This window comes from Sinocyclocheilus grahami, unplaced genomic scaffold (genome assembly GCF_001515645.1).
Source record: "Sinocyclocheilus grahami isolate Dianchi unplaced genomic scaffold, SAMN03320097.WGS_v1.1 scaffold24.1, whole genome shotgun sequence".
NCBI lineage: Eukaryota > Metazoa > Chordata > Actinopteri > Cypriniformes > Cyprinidae > Sinocyclocheilus > Sinocyclocheilus grahami.
Genome location: NW_015505203.1, coordinates 836,180 through 853,627, shown reverse-complemented (window position 1 = coordinate 853,627; position 17,448 = coordinate 836,180). Strand labels below are relative to the sequence as shown.

General features: G+C 39.3%; 1 protein-coding gene across 1 annotated transcript in view; it reads right to left on the bottom strand.

The window, feature by feature from the left end:
• Window positions 1–759: 759 nt before the first annotated feature.
• The window catches only part of dysf (dysferlin, limb girdle muscular dystrophy 2B (autosomal recessive)), a 53,707-nt gene continuing 37,018 nt past the window's right edge, over window positions 760–17,448 (bottom strand). Inside the window, exons 35-46 of the mRNA XM_016247832.1 lie at window positions 12,583–12,674; window positions 12,439–12,442; window positions 7,431–7,559; window positions 6,476–6,631; window positions 5,784–5,875; window positions 5,321–5,491; window positions 4,787–4,929; window positions 3,139–3,278; window positions 2,182–2,270; window positions 1,996–2,091; window positions 1,571–1,712; window positions 760–808 (exon numbers count right to left, since the gene is read on the bottom strand). Coding sequence (XP_016103318.1) covers window positions 797–808; window positions 1,571–1,712; window positions 1,996–2,091; window positions 2,182–2,270; window positions 3,139–3,278; window positions 4,787–4,929; window positions 5,321–5,491; window positions 5,784–5,875; window positions 6,476–6,631; window positions 7,431–7,559; window positions 12,439–12,442; window positions 12,583–12,674 — 1,266 coding nt within the window. The 3' untranslated portion in view covers window positions 760–796. The remainder of the gene's footprint in view (window positions 809–1,570; window positions 1,713–1,995; window positions 2,092–2,181; window positions 2,271–3,138; window positions 3,279–4,786; window positions 4,930–5,320; window positions 5,492–5,783; window positions 5,876–6,475; window positions 6,632–7,430; window positions 7,560–12,438; window positions 12,443–12,582; window positions 12,675–17,448) is intronic.

Below are 17,448 nucleotides of genomic sequence, written 5' to 3'. Positions count from 1 at the left end.
TACTGACGGATAACCTGATAAACAACTGATGTTAAAATTCTACACGGTTTTATCTAAACAAAGTTAAATATAAAACAAAAATTGTAATTAACTATTTTAAATGCTACAAGTGAACTTAGGTAATACTACTTGTACAGTATGAAAAATGGATATTCATTTTGATATTTGCTAAATCTTACATTTAACACTTTTTATTTTTTATTAATGTATTAAAGATTAAGTGAGTTTAAGGTCATCTAAATGTAAAAAAATAAAGGGGGAAATGAGCAATAACAATGACATTTTCAATATATAAATATATTTAAAAATCTCAAATATCCAATAATCATTACTACTAATTGCCTTGCTTGTGAAATCTGACCCAACAACCTATTAGTACCCAGCACCACTAATGAGCAACACCACCTCAAGGAGAAACAGAGAGGTGGAAATAAACCGACAGACCAAGACAGCGACTGAGAAAGACAGAGTGAGGAAATGATAGCGTGAATGTGCGAAGCAGAATTAGAAAGAGGGTGAGAGACAGAGAGTGAGTGAGAGCCACCGAGAGCGACAGAAAAGTCCCAGTCAGAAAAGAGTGTTAGCTACTCCCACTACAGCCCTGAATCAGCACCCCACCGCCAGACAGGATTCCATCTGCGTGACAGCATTCCCACCGTACTGTACCCGTGATGGATGTGCGGACAAACACAACAAGGATAATGAACTCACGTTTCACAGAGCTGCACTGCTGCGTTCACCGGTAAACAGGCCTCATCGGTCCGCACATCCTGCCTGACAACCGCATACAGCTCCATCAAAACAAACACTGCAAACAAGAACTCACTTCTAATTTATCCCCGAGGGCCACGTTTCATGCAAGATAATCCGTTTCGCTGTATATCGGTTCTATTGTGTGTTGCGTCCAACAAATTTCAGCCAAAGCGGATCTATCTTTTGACAGCTGTTGCGGGCCGCTCTCAGTTTAATGGGTGGAACCGCTATCTTCAATCTTACCATAACTGATCTCTTGCCTGCCAAAACCTCACTTTAAGTGCCTTGTCCATCACAACTGTTTTCCCTGAGATTGCTTGGCTGAAGTCTGGACTGTCTCGCCGTTACAAGATGTTCATGTACCACGTTCGGTAAGTGGAAGCGTGCCAGATGCAGCCTGCAACATATCTGGCTTTGAAACATTGCATTAAACACCTGCCAACTGCAGTGATATCCTTCAAAATGTGGCCGTTAGACTAAACCTCTGCAAATCACGCAGGATGACCTGCGGATCACCTATTCAGATTCAATCAAGGCCGGAGATTTTCATTTCAACAACATAGCTGAAGCGCAGGGTGCGGATATAAATGTCGACAGGCCTAGCGTCACTAGTTAACCACTAAACAAATCCGGTCCGAGTTTTCTTTTTACGTCTTTTTCAATTGACAATTGACATATTTCCACTAAACTCACAAATGCAGATCATATCCTGCTTTCTTATCAACAGTTCAGATTCATTTTGAGTTTTCCTTTATGTCTTTCTCAATTGACATGCAGTTGGTTTCCACTTAATTTACAAATGCAGATTACGTCTCACCTTCTTATCAACGGTGCATAGCTGTTCTGCAGGTAAATAGTGAAAGGGGAAGAGGAAGCGCCAATTAAAGTTGCCTTCGCCGCCCAGCGATCGATAGTGCACGTCTGTTTTCTGCTTGTTTTCTTCATGGCCATGCATCCAGCTAGGATTGAAAAAATAACATTCACAATTACCCGGCACATAATTTCCAACACATTAGAAGACCATGCTGCTTAGCTGTAATTGGCCTACAGCTTGGGTCTATGGTTGCCTTGCAACTGTGTGTTTGTTGCTACTGATCGATAATTTTTGCAAGCCGTTGTTACTATTGGTCACAGTGGCAACAGACAAGCAACAGGCCCATGAAATGGGAAACAAGAACAACTTCATTTAACCAGAGCTTATACACACAAACCCAACAACCCATTTATGACACCCAGATGTACCCTTTCACATAAATGTCACTCATCTTCTCCCCAGTAACACTGACATCATCCAAGATAACATCTCTTGTGTTCCATATAATACAGCGCAGGAAGAACCTATGGGAGAAGAAAACATGGACACTTTATGCTTCTAGATGTGTTTTGAGAACAAAATTGATAGATACTAAACCAAGGAAATGCTCTTACTTTTTGGCTTTGCGTGGCGTGATGTTGAACGGAGGTCCTGGTGGACCTAAAGATTTGGGGAAAATGTCCACCCACATTTGCAACCGCCCCTGGATTTTGATAAATTAAATTACTCAGTAAAGAGTGAGAGGGCATATCAAGAAAAACCTGAGACAAGCATAGAGATAGCTATATGATATAACGTGGCTCTGCTAAAAAAAAAAATAATTAAAATTTAATTTAATTGTATACATTTTTTTCAAAATTAAAGAATAAAATAAATTTCATTACATAAACAAAAAAAAATTTATATTACTTAATAAAATTTAGTATAGAATGAAATAAATACATTGCATATTTACTATAAGATAAAATGAACTATTACATTTTACATTAATATAGAATAAAATATGCAATTTTGCATAAAATCTACAAAAATAAAAATGCATGTAAATGATACATATAAAATGTTATAAAATAACAAAAAAAATTATTTTGGTATGAACGGAGGTCCTGGTGGACCTAAAGATTTGGGGAAAATGTCCACCCACATTTGCAACCGCCCCTGGATTTTAATAAATTAAATTACTCAGTAAAGAGTGAGAGGGCATATCAAGAAAAACCTGAGACAAGCATAGAGATAGCTATATGATATAACGTGGCTCTGCTAAAAAAAAAATAATTAAAATTTAATTTAATTGTATACATTTTTTTCAAAATTAAAGAATAAAATAAATTTCATTACATAAACAAAAAAAAATGTATATTACTTAATAAAATTTAGTATAGAATGAAATAAATACATTGCATATTTACTATAAGATAAAATGAACTATTACATTTTACATTAATATAGAATAAAATATGCAATTTTGCATAAAATCTACAAAAATAAAAATGCATGTAAATGATACATATAAAATGTTATAAAATAACAAAAAAAATTATTTTGGTAATAGGAATATTAAACTTTGTAACCTGTTCTATATCTGGCTGAAGGGGGCTGTAGAGGGGTCGCGTCTCTACATGTTCGGGCACCAGACCCTGTCTCCTCAACACCAAGAGAGCTAGACGCTCCATCACTAGTCCCAGGTGAGGGTTAAGAGGTTTCCCTTCATCTGAGGGCCAAATGTAGTCAACAATAACGTCACTGTAGTTTAAATTCATATTGACACAAAATGTTGAGGCACTTCACAGTTGAACAGTTACAAGGAAGATTCCTCACAATGTTATTTTCCGTTAAAACCATGAAATGGAACCACTATGTAACCTCTGATTTGATATGAAGAACATTTGGGCATCAAGTTTTATTAAGTCGGAACCGAGAGCAGAAAAAAGCCAACATTCATGAAGCATTCCACTTAAATAGTCGGAAATGTTTATCTTTCCCCGTTCCTCAGATGATGCGTTGATTGCACTGCTGTTGCTCTAGGAAGAGAGTTTCCCCTTGTCAAAAAACAAAAAGAAAGAGCGAGGGAAGAAAAAAATAAATAAACGCCCACTGTTGAGTTTATGCTTTGAAACCTTGTGTCACGTCCCTGAGGGAAACATGGTTGGAGTGTGGAGAAAAGAGGAAAAAGACTAAAGTGGAGGAAGACAATTTCTGCCATGAAGTTGGACGCCCGAAAAGGCCACCTGATAATTGCTTTGACGCGCGGGTTGCGCGGTTATGAGGGCCAAACAAAGAGATGTAGTATTCCTCCGCGGCGAGACACGGGAGCAGGAGGCTGAGGAGTCCGCCACACTGTTGACCTTGGCTGAACACACTTGTATGCTAGTTCACCATAAATCTGAAGCCAACCTCATCCCAAAGCATCATGGAAGGGAAAATGGCGGAAGAGCTTGGCTTTCTACAGGTCCTGCGTGACATCTGACTGCTTGAAAGGCGGCCGTGGGACTTGAAGTGCTTAGAGGTCAAACCAGATGGGCTGGGAGGATCTGATGGAGGTTACGCACAAGTAAGATCAACATAATATACACCTAACGGTGAACTAGCATTAGTTAGCATTATCTTCCCCAGGGCACACTTTTAAGCAGGAGGGGACGTCAGGTTGCTGTGGCAAGGAGTGATAAATTTGCTGTGAATGAATGACTATGTCAAAGGTGCTGTATGTTTACACAGGTCCTTCGTCTTTACAATATCACACTTGTTTTTCTTCGTACAGAGGAACAACTCATTCTTTCCGCTCATAGCACCGAGCAAGAACAGCCAAGCGGCCTCCCCGACAGCTCTGTGATCCCACACACACAGATATGATGTATGGCACAAGCCGAGACATATATCGTTATTCTTTTTCTGTCAGTGTTTTCACAGAACCGCAGCCGATCTCGTGCTCTACTCGCTTTTTTTTAATGACGGAAGATGTGATGGAGTCAGGCTGCTGCTTTGATTAGCTCTTACTCGTGACTAATGTTTTCAGCAGCTCCAAAGAAAAGACTTCCACTTTCTTTTTTCGCCGTCCAGCCCGTGGGTTTGATAGGTCGCGATGCCTCTGTTTATTCGTACGTACGCGCCCATGCGAGAAGCCACTCTCGGTAACGACAATCGCAGAATTAATGATCAAATATCATGAACATTAAATTCAGTGGTAAGAAACTAGTTGGAGTGTGTGTTTAGGACACTGACCAAGGTCTGCAACTGTGTACTCCTGTCCTCTGAAGTAGATTCTGTCCTGCTTGTAGACGGGCAGTTTGTAGTTTCGCCTCTCGCACAGACGATGAAGTAACTGGGATGGTTTCAGCTGATCTCGCCACTGGTTAACTCCAGACCTAGAGCCGGCACAGAGACAAAAAGAGTTTATTTATAATGCAAAACTAAGCGGAATGTGTTATCATAGTTATTGTAACTGTCAACAGTTAATCAAAACTTAGGGTTAGGGACCAGCAAAACCATCTTAAACCAGCTAAGACCAGCACTCGACCATGGGCTGTTTGAAGTTGTTTTTAAGCAGGGATGTGTTTCAGAATTATATGACAATAGAGTTTTTAAAAAAAATGGTTTGCTGGTCTTTAGAAGATCTTGAGGATCACAATATGACACTGGATCAAGTTAAGTTTTACAACATTAATTTCCTGTTTTATTTTTACAGTTTTCATAATGACTCCTAATAATACCTGGTAGGTGAAAGGATATACAATCAGAAACAGAGGCATTTCTTACAAACAGTAGGACTGTGGCAGGCCGCAGCGAGCACCATGACGTGACAAGAAGCGATTCTCCAAATCAATGATGGTCTCTCCGATTTTCTCATCCTTGGTGACCATGTCATAATCATACAGCATGATCTTTAGGTCTTTCTCAATGGGCAGAGAGCATGTCAGCTCAAACATCCTAAATGAGAAGCAAAAGACACAGTTTAATCTCTGAATTATTTGGCTTAAATGTTTTCAAAATCAGCAATTCACATGCTTGCTATTCAGTCATCATTTAGCCACCAGATCAAACCTTCCATCTCGCACCTAGTCAACATCAAGACTCTCAGAATTAGGGGTGTCGTCATTATTATGACTGTGGTGACCCCTGCTGGTATAATTGAGCCTTGCAATGACGTGTTTCTATATCTGTATGTGTGTGTGTGTGAATCTGTTCAGAGACAGAAAGAAAGAGGAAAAAAAAAACTTACTTTCCAAAGACAGGGTCCAAAGTACAGGGTATGTAATTGTCGTGGTCATCGACTGATTTCTTGCCAAGTGTGATCTTAACATAGGGGTCACACTACGAAAGAACAAGCAGTGCTTGTTAGTATGTGTTAACATAGCCACACAGTCGCACATAAATGCTATAAGCGACAATATCCAAAACAGCACGCCCTCTTTTTGTACTTAAAACAACCACTCTTTGCTCTTTCGGTGGAAAAAAAGCATCAAATCTCTGTGATCAGTGTCTGTTTCATAGGCAGCGAGTACATGTACGAAATGTTCCATATCATAACTCCTGGCCTGAGTAGGTGATGAAAGCACGTCATCTTAGCATATTCGCAACTAATGAAGAGAAATCCCATCTGACGCAGGGCCAGCGGTGGTGGCGTGTTGGCCAGGTCTCGGGCAGTGATTGCGAGTTTACGGTTGTGGGTAAAAGGGTGGCTCCATGTTTTCATAAAGCAATTTCTCAGCTCTCTTATGACTCTGGCACTTTGCAAGGACTCCTCTGGCTGATGAAAAAAACTAGAGATTTGTGAATGCGTCTAGTGAAAATACAAGGGCTGTTGTAACAACCTCTCTCAACCCCGAGCCATATACAAGGTCACTGAAAAGCGAACTGCTTGTTCGCATGTTTCCTTCCTTTAGTGCCTTGTTTTGGTTGTGTTGAACCTACCTTGCCATTGGCATCTTTGGGCTGTAAGCCATAGGCCTGGATGATGTAGACGCGTACCAGGCACTGCTCTAAACCGTTCGGGGGGAGTTTGCAGAACTGGCGTGGGGGTACAGGCATCGAGGGATCGTCAGGCAACGGATAGATCTTAAATGAGCCCTGAAGGAGGACAGGAGTCAGTGTAACTCATGGTGCAATTTAGTTTGACTTTTTTTTGGAGACCTGCTGTCTGGAGCCTCCAGACAAACCTCAAATTACACTTAAATCCCTCAAATTTAGTTCCCTCAAATCCTACTAGAACTAAACCAGTTGTAATCCAAATAAACCAGGAAAAAGCATCTAGACTCTTTAAATTAAAGGTCCCAATTAGAACCAAAAATGGGTTTTACAGTCATATGCCGGATGCCACAGGAGGGTATTTTTAAGTTTAAGTTCCAACCCCATATTACTGTCATACTTTCATTATCTAAAAAGATAAATATTAAAATAATAATAATACTACAACTGAACGTATGACATAACAAATTTACTAAAACTACTACTTGGCTCAGCAACCCTATACAACATAACATGGTTCATGGTAAGAGCCTTAGAGTGACCTAGAGTTCCCAGAACCATTAAAAAAAACTCTATTTTTAAGAGACAGTGTCTGTAAAGAAGGCAAGGAGTTCTAGACAGTTTACCAAAAGAATGGCACGTGACTCTGGATCTCTTGCAGAATGCTCTAAATTAACAAACTGTTGAATGGTAAATTTGACAAAGTACAGACTGAACCTGCCAGAGGCAAGTATCTGATCAGTTTAAATAGAAGGGCCAATTCAAATGACTTTTCATTAGCTTAGCTAATAAGCAACGGCACCCATCCATTGCTTCATCTGGCGCCGTCTGAATTTTTTTCCTCTTGGAGACTGAATGTGATAGCACTTGATAGTAGCTGAGAGGTTATGAGTGACCCTACCTTGAACTCTCCAACAACAGAAGGGTCTTCACTCTCGTTCTGGACTCTTCCACGGAGAAGTTTAAACGTTTGACAGAAATCAGCCAACTGCTCAAAGCCTTCAGCCTTCTCCAGTTCTCTGTCATACACCTGAGAAAGGAGCACAGGAGAGTGTGTATTTTGTGATATATGATTTGCATGCAGATCTAGTTCTTTAAAAACGTGCCATAATCAACTGAAAGGGCTGAAAGGACATATACTATGGACAAGACATTCATTGTTTGTCTTGCCAAAGCAGTTTTCTTTAAGAATCTTGGACTCTGAGATCTTTAATTGTAGGTTTAACATATCAGGCGCAAGTCAAACAACCTCAAAAGCATCATTAAGGCAAAAAGATCTGGAAATTCCTGATTATGAGAATGTTTCAAAATGGCAATAAAAATGCACAACAACGATTTGTGCCCAAGGAAAATATGCTTCGCCGTGACATTACACAACTTTTAACTAGCGGCGCACAACTCTCCAACCAAGAGGCCACCCAGGAGACAACTCAGTGACAAAAGTATGAAGGAATCCTCGTAAGCGAGTCGCTCTGTTTTTCTAGTTGACTCACTCAGGCCTGGTCCCTGAACATGTGACACGGCACACATCACATGAAACCCTCTACCAGTCTCTTTTGCTCTTTCCCTGCCTTCAATCTCTCCCTCAGGCACCATTAGCCCAAAATAACAACTAATCTCAGCAGTTTTAGGGAAAGTGTTTCTGTCTGCTGCTCCTCCCGGTGCGTGGGACGCTCTCACACGGTGGCAGCCAACAATCGAACCCCAGGCCTTGCAGGTAGCCCTGAGAACCTAACCCCTGCCAGATGACTAACGGACACGTTCAGATCGTAAAGGTTGGAAATAGTGGCTAAGGCAAGTAGAGAGAGAACGTGGTGATGGGAGATCGCTGACAAACCAGCCAGAGATCGAGGGATGATAGGGAGGTGTGGGGGCTGGGGGAAAATGGGCCGATGACGTCAGTAACCGTCCCTGAACATGTGACACGGCACACATCACATGAAACCCTCTACCGATCTCTTTTGCTCTTTCCCTGCCTTCAATCTCTCCCTCAGGCACCATTAGCCCAAAATAACAACTAATCTCAGCAGTTTTAGGGAAAGTGTTTCTGTCTGCTGCTCCTCCCGGTGCGTGGGACGCTCTCACACGGTGGCAGCCAACAATCGAACCCCAGGCCTTGCAGGTAGCCCTGAGAACCTAACCCCTGCCAGATGACTAACGGACACGTTCAGATCGTAAAGGTTGGAAATAGTGGCTAAGGCAAGTAGAGAGAGAACGTGGTGATGGGAGATCGCTGACAAACCAGCCAGAGATCGAGGGATGATAGGGAGGTGTGGGGGCTGGGGGAAAATGGGCCGATGACGTCAGTAACGGAGCCCTTGTCTGCACTTGGTTATCCCCCTGCGGCAACCCCAACATGAATTCATCGGAAAAGTTGGAAATCTGGCAGCCACGGGCTCTATTATAAATGGATAAGCTTGTGGGAAGTGGGCTGGAGTGGACTGGAGTCAGGGTGAGTGAGAGCGTGCGCACTCCCGAGAGAGACCACAGGGCTTTGAAGTTCTGGCATCACTATGTTTGGTTTTCGTTGGGCACTGATAATGTCACTATAGTTACGATGAACTTTTGCTGTTAATCTCCATGTACAGATTCCATACCACTGGGATTGTGGTAAATGTGCCTTTGGGGAGACATGAGGATGAATAAGCAATGACAAAATGTTCACTTTTGGTTAATTATTCCTTCACATTTCACAGATAACTTTTTATTCTCTAGTTCTGTAGGAAACCATGCACTGGGATCTTCTCCCCAAAATGTTCTGTCATCCCAAACCAGTATGAACACAAAATAAGAAAAATGTTTTGAAAAATGCCTTAAGGGCCATCAGTGTCATTGATTGGACGAATGCACCATGCAACCCATTGCCACCACGCATCCCGTGTTGCATAGTTAAATCAACATAGGAAAAAAACATGAACATACATGAAAATAAATTCTCTTTATAATATATATATATAGCGCACATTTCTAGTTTGCTTTGAAAAGCCAAAAAATTACAGATGAAAAGTTTGGGGTCAGTAAGATTTTTTTCATGTTTTTGAAAGTCTCTCATGCTCGCCAAGGCTGCATTTGATCAAAAATAGAGCAAAACTGTAATATTCTGAAATATTATTACAATTTCAAATATATGAAAATGAAATGAAAAATGTATTCCTCTGATAGCAAAGCTGGATTCTCAGCAGCCATTACTCTAGTCTTCAGTGTCACATGGAATCTGAAATCATTCAAATATGTAGATTTTTTTTGTTCAAGCAATATTTCTTCTTATTATCAATGTTATCAATATTTTTGTGGAAACAGTAATATATTTTTTAAGGACTTTTTTTTCTTTCTTTTTTTTTTGGATGGACAGAAAGTTAAAAAAAAACTGCATTAATTTGAAATAGTAAGCTTTTCATTTGAAATACTAGCACTTTTAATCAACTTTACAAGTTCTTGCTGAATAAAATTATTAATGTCTTTCAAAAAAAAAAATTGTACAGACCCCAAACTTTTAAATAGTAGTGTATTTTATATTTAATAACTTGGAAGATGGTATTATTCAAAGCTACTTACAAATAAACAAATCCAATTTTTTTTAATGACAGTAATACTTCAAGTGAGAGGAAGTGTCACAATACAAAGCTTCAGAATTGCACAGAAAATATTAGACTCTGTAAAACAATGACACAACAGACAAAAACGAGTAGCTTTTTTTCTAAAGAGTAATTGCATTAAGAGTCAAGCACTTACAGAAGAGACGTGTGCAGCACATGTGCGTGATCTTTATTTTTCGTGTCAGACTTCGACTCGCATTCACAACAGTACCACAACGCATGCATGTGCATTCCTCTGCTTGCAAACAAGTCGCAGGGCATGTACTTTCTACGTCAGAACGCCGGCTCCTGCATCAGCAGCATCACATGCATGCGTCGCGGTACTCTCATGAAAGCGCAGTGAAGACTGACACGGAAGAGAAGAAATTGTGGAATGAAGTATCTAATTTTTTTCTTTGCACACAAAAAGTATTCTCGTAGCTTCATGACATTACGGTTGAACCACTGATGTCACATTGACTATTTTATCAATGTCCTTACTTTATAAGGACTTACCTTGTCCTTTTTTATATTTAATAACTTGGAAGATGGTATTATTCAAAGCTACTTACAAATAAACAAATCCAATTTTTTTTAATGACAGTAATACTTCAAGTGAGAGGAAGTGTCACAATACAAAGCTTCAGAATTGCACAGAAAATATTAGACTCTGTAAAACAATGACACAACAGACAAAAACGAGTAGCTTTTTTTCTAAAGAGTAATTGCATTAAGAGTCAAGCACTTACAGAAGAGACGTGTGCAGCACATGTGCGTGATCAGAAATCAGAACAGGTTATAGGACTGCCAAGTTTGGTGAACGCAGAGCGAAAACTCACAAAACTCACAACTGTTGGAGGAATTACAGTCATAAAGGTTTAAAAACAGTAAATCCAATCATTTATGAAAGACATAACACATTTAGACAACTGGCTGTAACTTGAAAGCTCTAGAGTCATTTTGGTATTCAGGTCAGAGATTTTGTAAACTCAGATTTACACAACTTCCTCAAGCCAATATAATAAAGAAAATAAATTAATGACTCAACTCAGATGAGCAGAAGGTGAAGGTAACATGAAGTTACATGTTTTTAGGGAACAGTCCCTTAGTCCAGCCCATGCGTTTACCCAGATGCGGCACACAGGGTAAAAGTATTGTGAAGTTGCCTTCAGAATCACTTAAGCTGAGTTGGCCTGGCTGTGTGGCAGTCTAACTGGCCCTGAATGGTGCTTTTCATAGTACTGCCACATGTCTCCTCTCTTTGTCTGACAGAGCTATTAAAGCGGAGCCTAAGGACGCCGTGACAGCCATGTTTCCATGCTAGCTACTATGTGTGTGCGCCTTCGGTGTTTGTGCGCAAATTTGTGTTAATCTGAGTGCTTGCGAGTAAGGAAATAATGTTCCATTTTGCCTCTGAAATGATGTGTAATGAGCGTGTGCATGTGCGTCTGGTCACCCAGACACTTTGAGCGCACCAGATGTATGTGTTTAGTTATTCTATACTCTGCCCAAAGGTTTTAGGGCTTAGGAGTATTATTAAAATAAGTACTGCACCAGAAAAGACTGCACCTCTGCATAAACCTGGGTGTATATGTGCGTGCACGCTCGCAAAAAGGGAAACACACCGTCAAAAGTGATGTTATACAGATGAAAAGATAATGTTATGGGCATGATACGATTTCAGACATCAGGAACCTAGGAACTTCTAAAAATGAGAGGATTTATAATGGCTGCTGTGACCCTGGGCGGCCTGGTATTGGAACAGGGTGGTCGGAAAGGCTGAGGGAAAACAGTGAACTTCACTGCTCCTCCAAAAATTCATTCATGCAAAACCTGTAAAAATGGCTGCAAACATTCTCAATTCCTGAGGTAAAGGTTATACTGTAGGGCACTGGTGGTGTTAACTTTGGGTCTGAAAGGGCTTGTGTGCACTACTGATGAAAAATAACCAAACAGAGTTGGTAATAATTGAGCGCTGAATAGACTTTTAACATAAGTTTTGTTTAGAATATACCGAACAGACTTTCCATGTGGTTTGATTGACAGTTCATTCAGAAATATAAACAATATCCAAAACAACCGTAGGAATTTGTAGGTCCTAGAAGGTTAAATTAGTTTCTAAAGCAGGTTCAATTTCGTCCTTGACTTTACAATCCAGTCCTTCGTTTTTCACGAATGTTTTGATGGAGTGCAGTAGAGGCTGTCAGCATATACATATAACACATATACTGTACAGTATATATAGTACTTTTGAAATATGCTGGTTTGGTACTGTTCTATCCAGTATTTACTGTATGTGCTTAAATGACAGTCCCTGTGTCTGAATATGCCTACTTTCCTGCAACACAGTAGGCAACAGTATGTCTCATTTCATAACATTCATAAAATTGTAGGTATAGGATTCTTAATGTACACTGTAAAAAAAATTCCATAAAATTTACGGTAAAAAAATTGCAGCTGTGGTTGCCGGAATTTTACCGTAAAAAATACGGTAGCAACAGATAACTGCCACACTTGTTTCTCTCACCCGTGGAGGCATACAACTTGCTCCACCAGTCCATAAAGTCATCCTGCAGCAGACACAGAGCAAGAAAACAAGAGGACGGAAAGAAACATTAAAAGAAAGGAAGGTCAATACGCCACATATGAGTTTGACACCACATCCCTTATTCATTAGACCCTTGCTTAATTAAATAAATAAATCACTTCATGAACAAGAACATCTAGTCTGAAAGCAATAACAGCCTCCACTTACCCATCGCCCCAACTAAAGCATGTAAGACAAATTCAACACAAACAACAAGACAAGGTTAGGAAAAGCAAAGAAAGGAAAAAAGTCGAGAGAAAATACACTCAAGTGTCAAAACATTTTAAGCAGACACATGCATGAGTGACAGTGACACCATCCACAGACCAAACGACCAGTTGAAACAACCCTTTCCACAACTTAATCTTTTCCATAAGTGACTGATAAATCATACCTCTGCTGTAATGCCCGTAAGCGTAAGCATATCAACAGAAACTAGAATTTTCCTGGTAATTTCACGGGTATGATTCAGGAGCGCTGATGTTCTGCTGCAATTTGATGTGCTAATCGCCACTGATACAGTAAACCTCACCAATGCTCACGCACTCCATGTGGAAAGTGTGGGAATTTTTCGAAAAGGTACAAATCAGGCAGTTCCCACCTCAGCCAGCACCAAATCCCCATCCAACCGAAAGACAAAAGAGTGTTGTTAATATAAAACACCCTCTGCAAGTGACATTGCTTCAAAACGAGAAACAAAAGCATAGTCTGATTATGATGTGAGTACTGTGCAAATACAAGAGTGTGTGTGTTTGACAGATGGATGAAAGACAGACTAAGCCACCATGGCATAAAACACAGTGCATTTGAGAGAGCTGAGAATCCTCTGCTGGCTGGACCCACACACACTGCTCTCTCTTCCAGAAGGCCAGGTTCATCTCACCCAGAGGACGGACTTCAAGTTTCGCTTCCATCATTCTTTTTAACTTTTACGATGAGGGAGAAAAAACAGTAGTGATGGAGCAATGCCGGGCTCCACTGGGTTTTTTTCCCCGTTTTAGTGGTTAGTGAGTGTGGTGGTGTGTCGGCCAGGCAGGGGGCCGACAGTGTTGTTTAAGTGGCCCACATGCCACTGTCGTGCCAAGGAATGTGTGTGTACTCGTGTCAGAGTGTGTCACACGGCACTGCTCTACAAGACTGTGTGTGTTTATGTGTGTGAGGGCAATATCCTGTTTACGGTCACAGAGCAACAAACTGTATACATGCGTGTTGCATAGTTAAATCAACATAGGAAAAAAACATGAACATACATGAAAATAAATTCTCTTTATAATATATATATATAGCGCACATTTCTAGTTTGCTTTGAAAAGCCAAAAAATTACAGATGAAGATGGCAATGTACAGTAGTATATCATATTGTAAAGTCTCATCACAAGTTCATTTATCAAATCTTTAATGTACAGCACTGGTTCACAACCATTTTGACTCCAAGGCGCCACAGGGTCCACAACAATATCCAAAGACTTACTTTAAATGATTAAGCATGAAAACATTTTCTAAATACATATTAATCACAATTTCTTTTTTTCTTTTTTTTTCAATTTCACAATTCATAAAATATTTTAGAGACTACAGAAATGTATATTCATTATAACGCCTATGGCATTTTAATATTTCATTCATTTCATTAACTTATTCCAGGTCTAGAAATCACACTTTTAAAATGAAGTAACATTTTAAGTTTTAAACCATTATAAGTAATCTTGTCGTTACTGGGCCCCTGGTTGAGAACCACTGGTGTACAGCACAGCTGTTGGGACATAAACACTCCACAAAACTGATGTGAGCAGCTTCAACAGAAAGACAGAAACTGGATCTAAAACCTTAGGATGACCTATTCTATTCTTTGCTTTTCACCTCTGCTCTAGTTTGTTTCTAGTCTAGCTTTCTAATAAAGCTTGCATTGACAATTCCGCTATTGTAAGTCACTTTGTGTAAAAGCATCCAAAATATTGCAATATCATAAAGCCATTGCTGGCCTTCTCGACTAGTATTTTGGATAAAAGCTAAAGGGACTTTTGAATGTACGTATACATTTATAACTGGATTTATTTTGGTTTAGGGCAGCCCTTGTTCACTAAGACGTGTGCTGTACTGCTTCACTGTCTGCACATTTCAGCAGAGTCAAGGCATTCTTTCAAATAACCTTCAGGATAGTTTCATGGTCTGAAGAAAATTAAGCCACCAACCAATATTCCATTTTATGAGCAACCACAGTTCTGCATGTTCCTTTTTTCTCCTCTCAAAACTACTGATGCATTTTGGATGTCAAGTACTAAGACTGGCAAAACTGTTGAAATACTATTTGTCCTCTGAAGTGTCTGAAGGCTTGGCAAAGACTTCAGCAAACGCTGCATCACCACGGTGCATGCCTGTGTGCATGACAGTTCTCACAAAGAACAGAACAGAATAATTACAAATAATTAGATAAAACAGGGTTTTGCTAACTTTTTGATGACAAGGACTTCATAATATGATGACCTCTTGTGTGAGACCCATCTGATAATATAAAGGCAATTATAAATTTCATGTACAAAAAACAACAACAATTAACTTGTAATATTGTAGTATGCAATATGCAAAGAAAAGAAAATGTTGTTTGCAAAATACATTTTAAATTAAAATGGTTACTGTACTAAAGCAAATTATTAAAATATTATCTGCAAAAATATATACTTTGTTTTAAGCTGAAACTGTACCTTTTTTCTATGCACTATTCATGTTAGATGTATAAACCAGAAGAGAAACATTTTCAATAAAAATATTCCCATAAAAAATGTGAGGCACTTTTCACAATAAATATTGCTCCAAAGCCGTTTTTTTGCATTAAACATATTTAATAAACAGATTTTATGTGAACTTCGACAGCTCCAAAACTCATTTTGTAAAATCTTTATCTTTAATTTTTTTATTGTCCTTCTAGCACCCTCTTGTGGATCCTAGACTGCCGTTTAAAAATCCCTGAATTAGAAGACCTCAAAATAATGAAGTGCATATCATTAAAATTACAATGAGAAAAAATTTCGATGAACATCTCTCTCCTCTCCATCTTTTTTCTCTCCATCCTGAAAGCAACAGGACAGGACCATGGCTCATAGAAAGTATCTACAAAACTTAATTAGAGAAAAACTGATTGAATACACATTTTCGTCTCGCTCTCTTTCTCTTTCTCTTCCTTTCACTGATTCTTTTTCTTTCTGTTCTTGACATTTGGCTATGGGGGGAAATGCACTGGGAATCTTTTAACAGCCCTATTTACTTTGGCTCTGGTGAGAGAGAAAATTGGGGTTTTTGATCATCTGGTTTGAATGTTTTCTAATAAAATAAATATCTTTGTTTGCAAAAAAAAAAAAAGAAACCTCTATGTTTTGGCAGGAGAAGGGAGAAAGTACTAAAAGCATTCTGCTTAGTCCTAGCCTGGTCTAAGATCTAGAACCAAAGCCCTAAATCTGTGGAGATCATGTGACCAAGACCAAATTGGGCCATGCTAAGACCTGCACGATATCCAAGAGTAGACTGGCCTAAACGCACACAACTCCTATGCATCCTTCTTTTATCATGGTATCTCATTCATGATCCTGACTTTTTTCTTTTAGAAATACAATTCCTGTAACTAAAAAAAAGTGTAGAAAGAAGGATAGTTTGAATCCATTAAGTCTCCTTGATCTTAACACAAAACAGGATTCATCTCCTGGAGGAACCGTGTTCTGCAACCAATCAGAAGAGTAACTAAGAGAACTTTACAGAGTCAAAGACAAATATGAGAGCAAATTAGCTTTACCTCATAAATAAAAAAGAAAATAAATTAAAAACATTTTTTTTTTAAATGTCTCTCACCCAAAGTTCCTACAGTCAGTCACATGCACAAATCCTTCCTAGAGTTAGAAACATTTGCGTAAGCACTCACAAAGCCAGCTAGGTCTCCTACTGGCATATATCTGCCTGATTAGAGGCATCCGTTAACCTAATTAGACTGGTGTAACGTAACTAAGAGAACTTTACAGAGTCAAAGACAAATATGAGAGCAAATTAGCTTTACCTCATAAATAAAAAAGAAAATAAATTAAAAACATTTTTTTTTAAATGTCTCTCACCCAAAGTTCCTACAGTCAGTCACATGCACAAATCCTTCCTAGAGTTAGAAACATTTGCGCAAGCACTCACAAAGCCAGCTAGGTCTCCTACTGGCATATATCTGCCTGATTAGAGGCATCCGTTAACCTAATTAGACTGGTGTAAATATCATTTGGAAATACTCTTTATGGTCAGAAGTATGTGGATTCCCAAACACCACACCCATATGAGCTTATTTGAGCATTTAATTTCAAAACCACAGGTATTGACAGGGAGTTGGTCCTCCCTTTGCAACTATAATAGTTTTCAATCTTCTGAAAAGGCCTGGAACATGCTGTGGGGATGTTGTGGAATATGGAAGATGTTGTAACATGGCTGCAGGGATTTACTCTCATTCAGATACATCAGCATGAGGGAGGTCAGGCACTGATTTTGGGCAATGGAGACTGGCTCGAAGTTGGCGTTCCAATTCATCCCAAAACAAGTTCAGGTCTGGATGTTGTGTAGGCCAGTCAGCTTTTTCCACAACAGACCATTTCTATATTGACTACATTTTGTGCACATTTTCATGCCAGAGAAGACAAGGGTCTCACACAGTTGAATGCTCAGTTTCATGCACTTAATAGCCAAATCCATTCTTTAAAAAAAAGGATGTCCACTTTTTTTTTTGTCTATGTAGT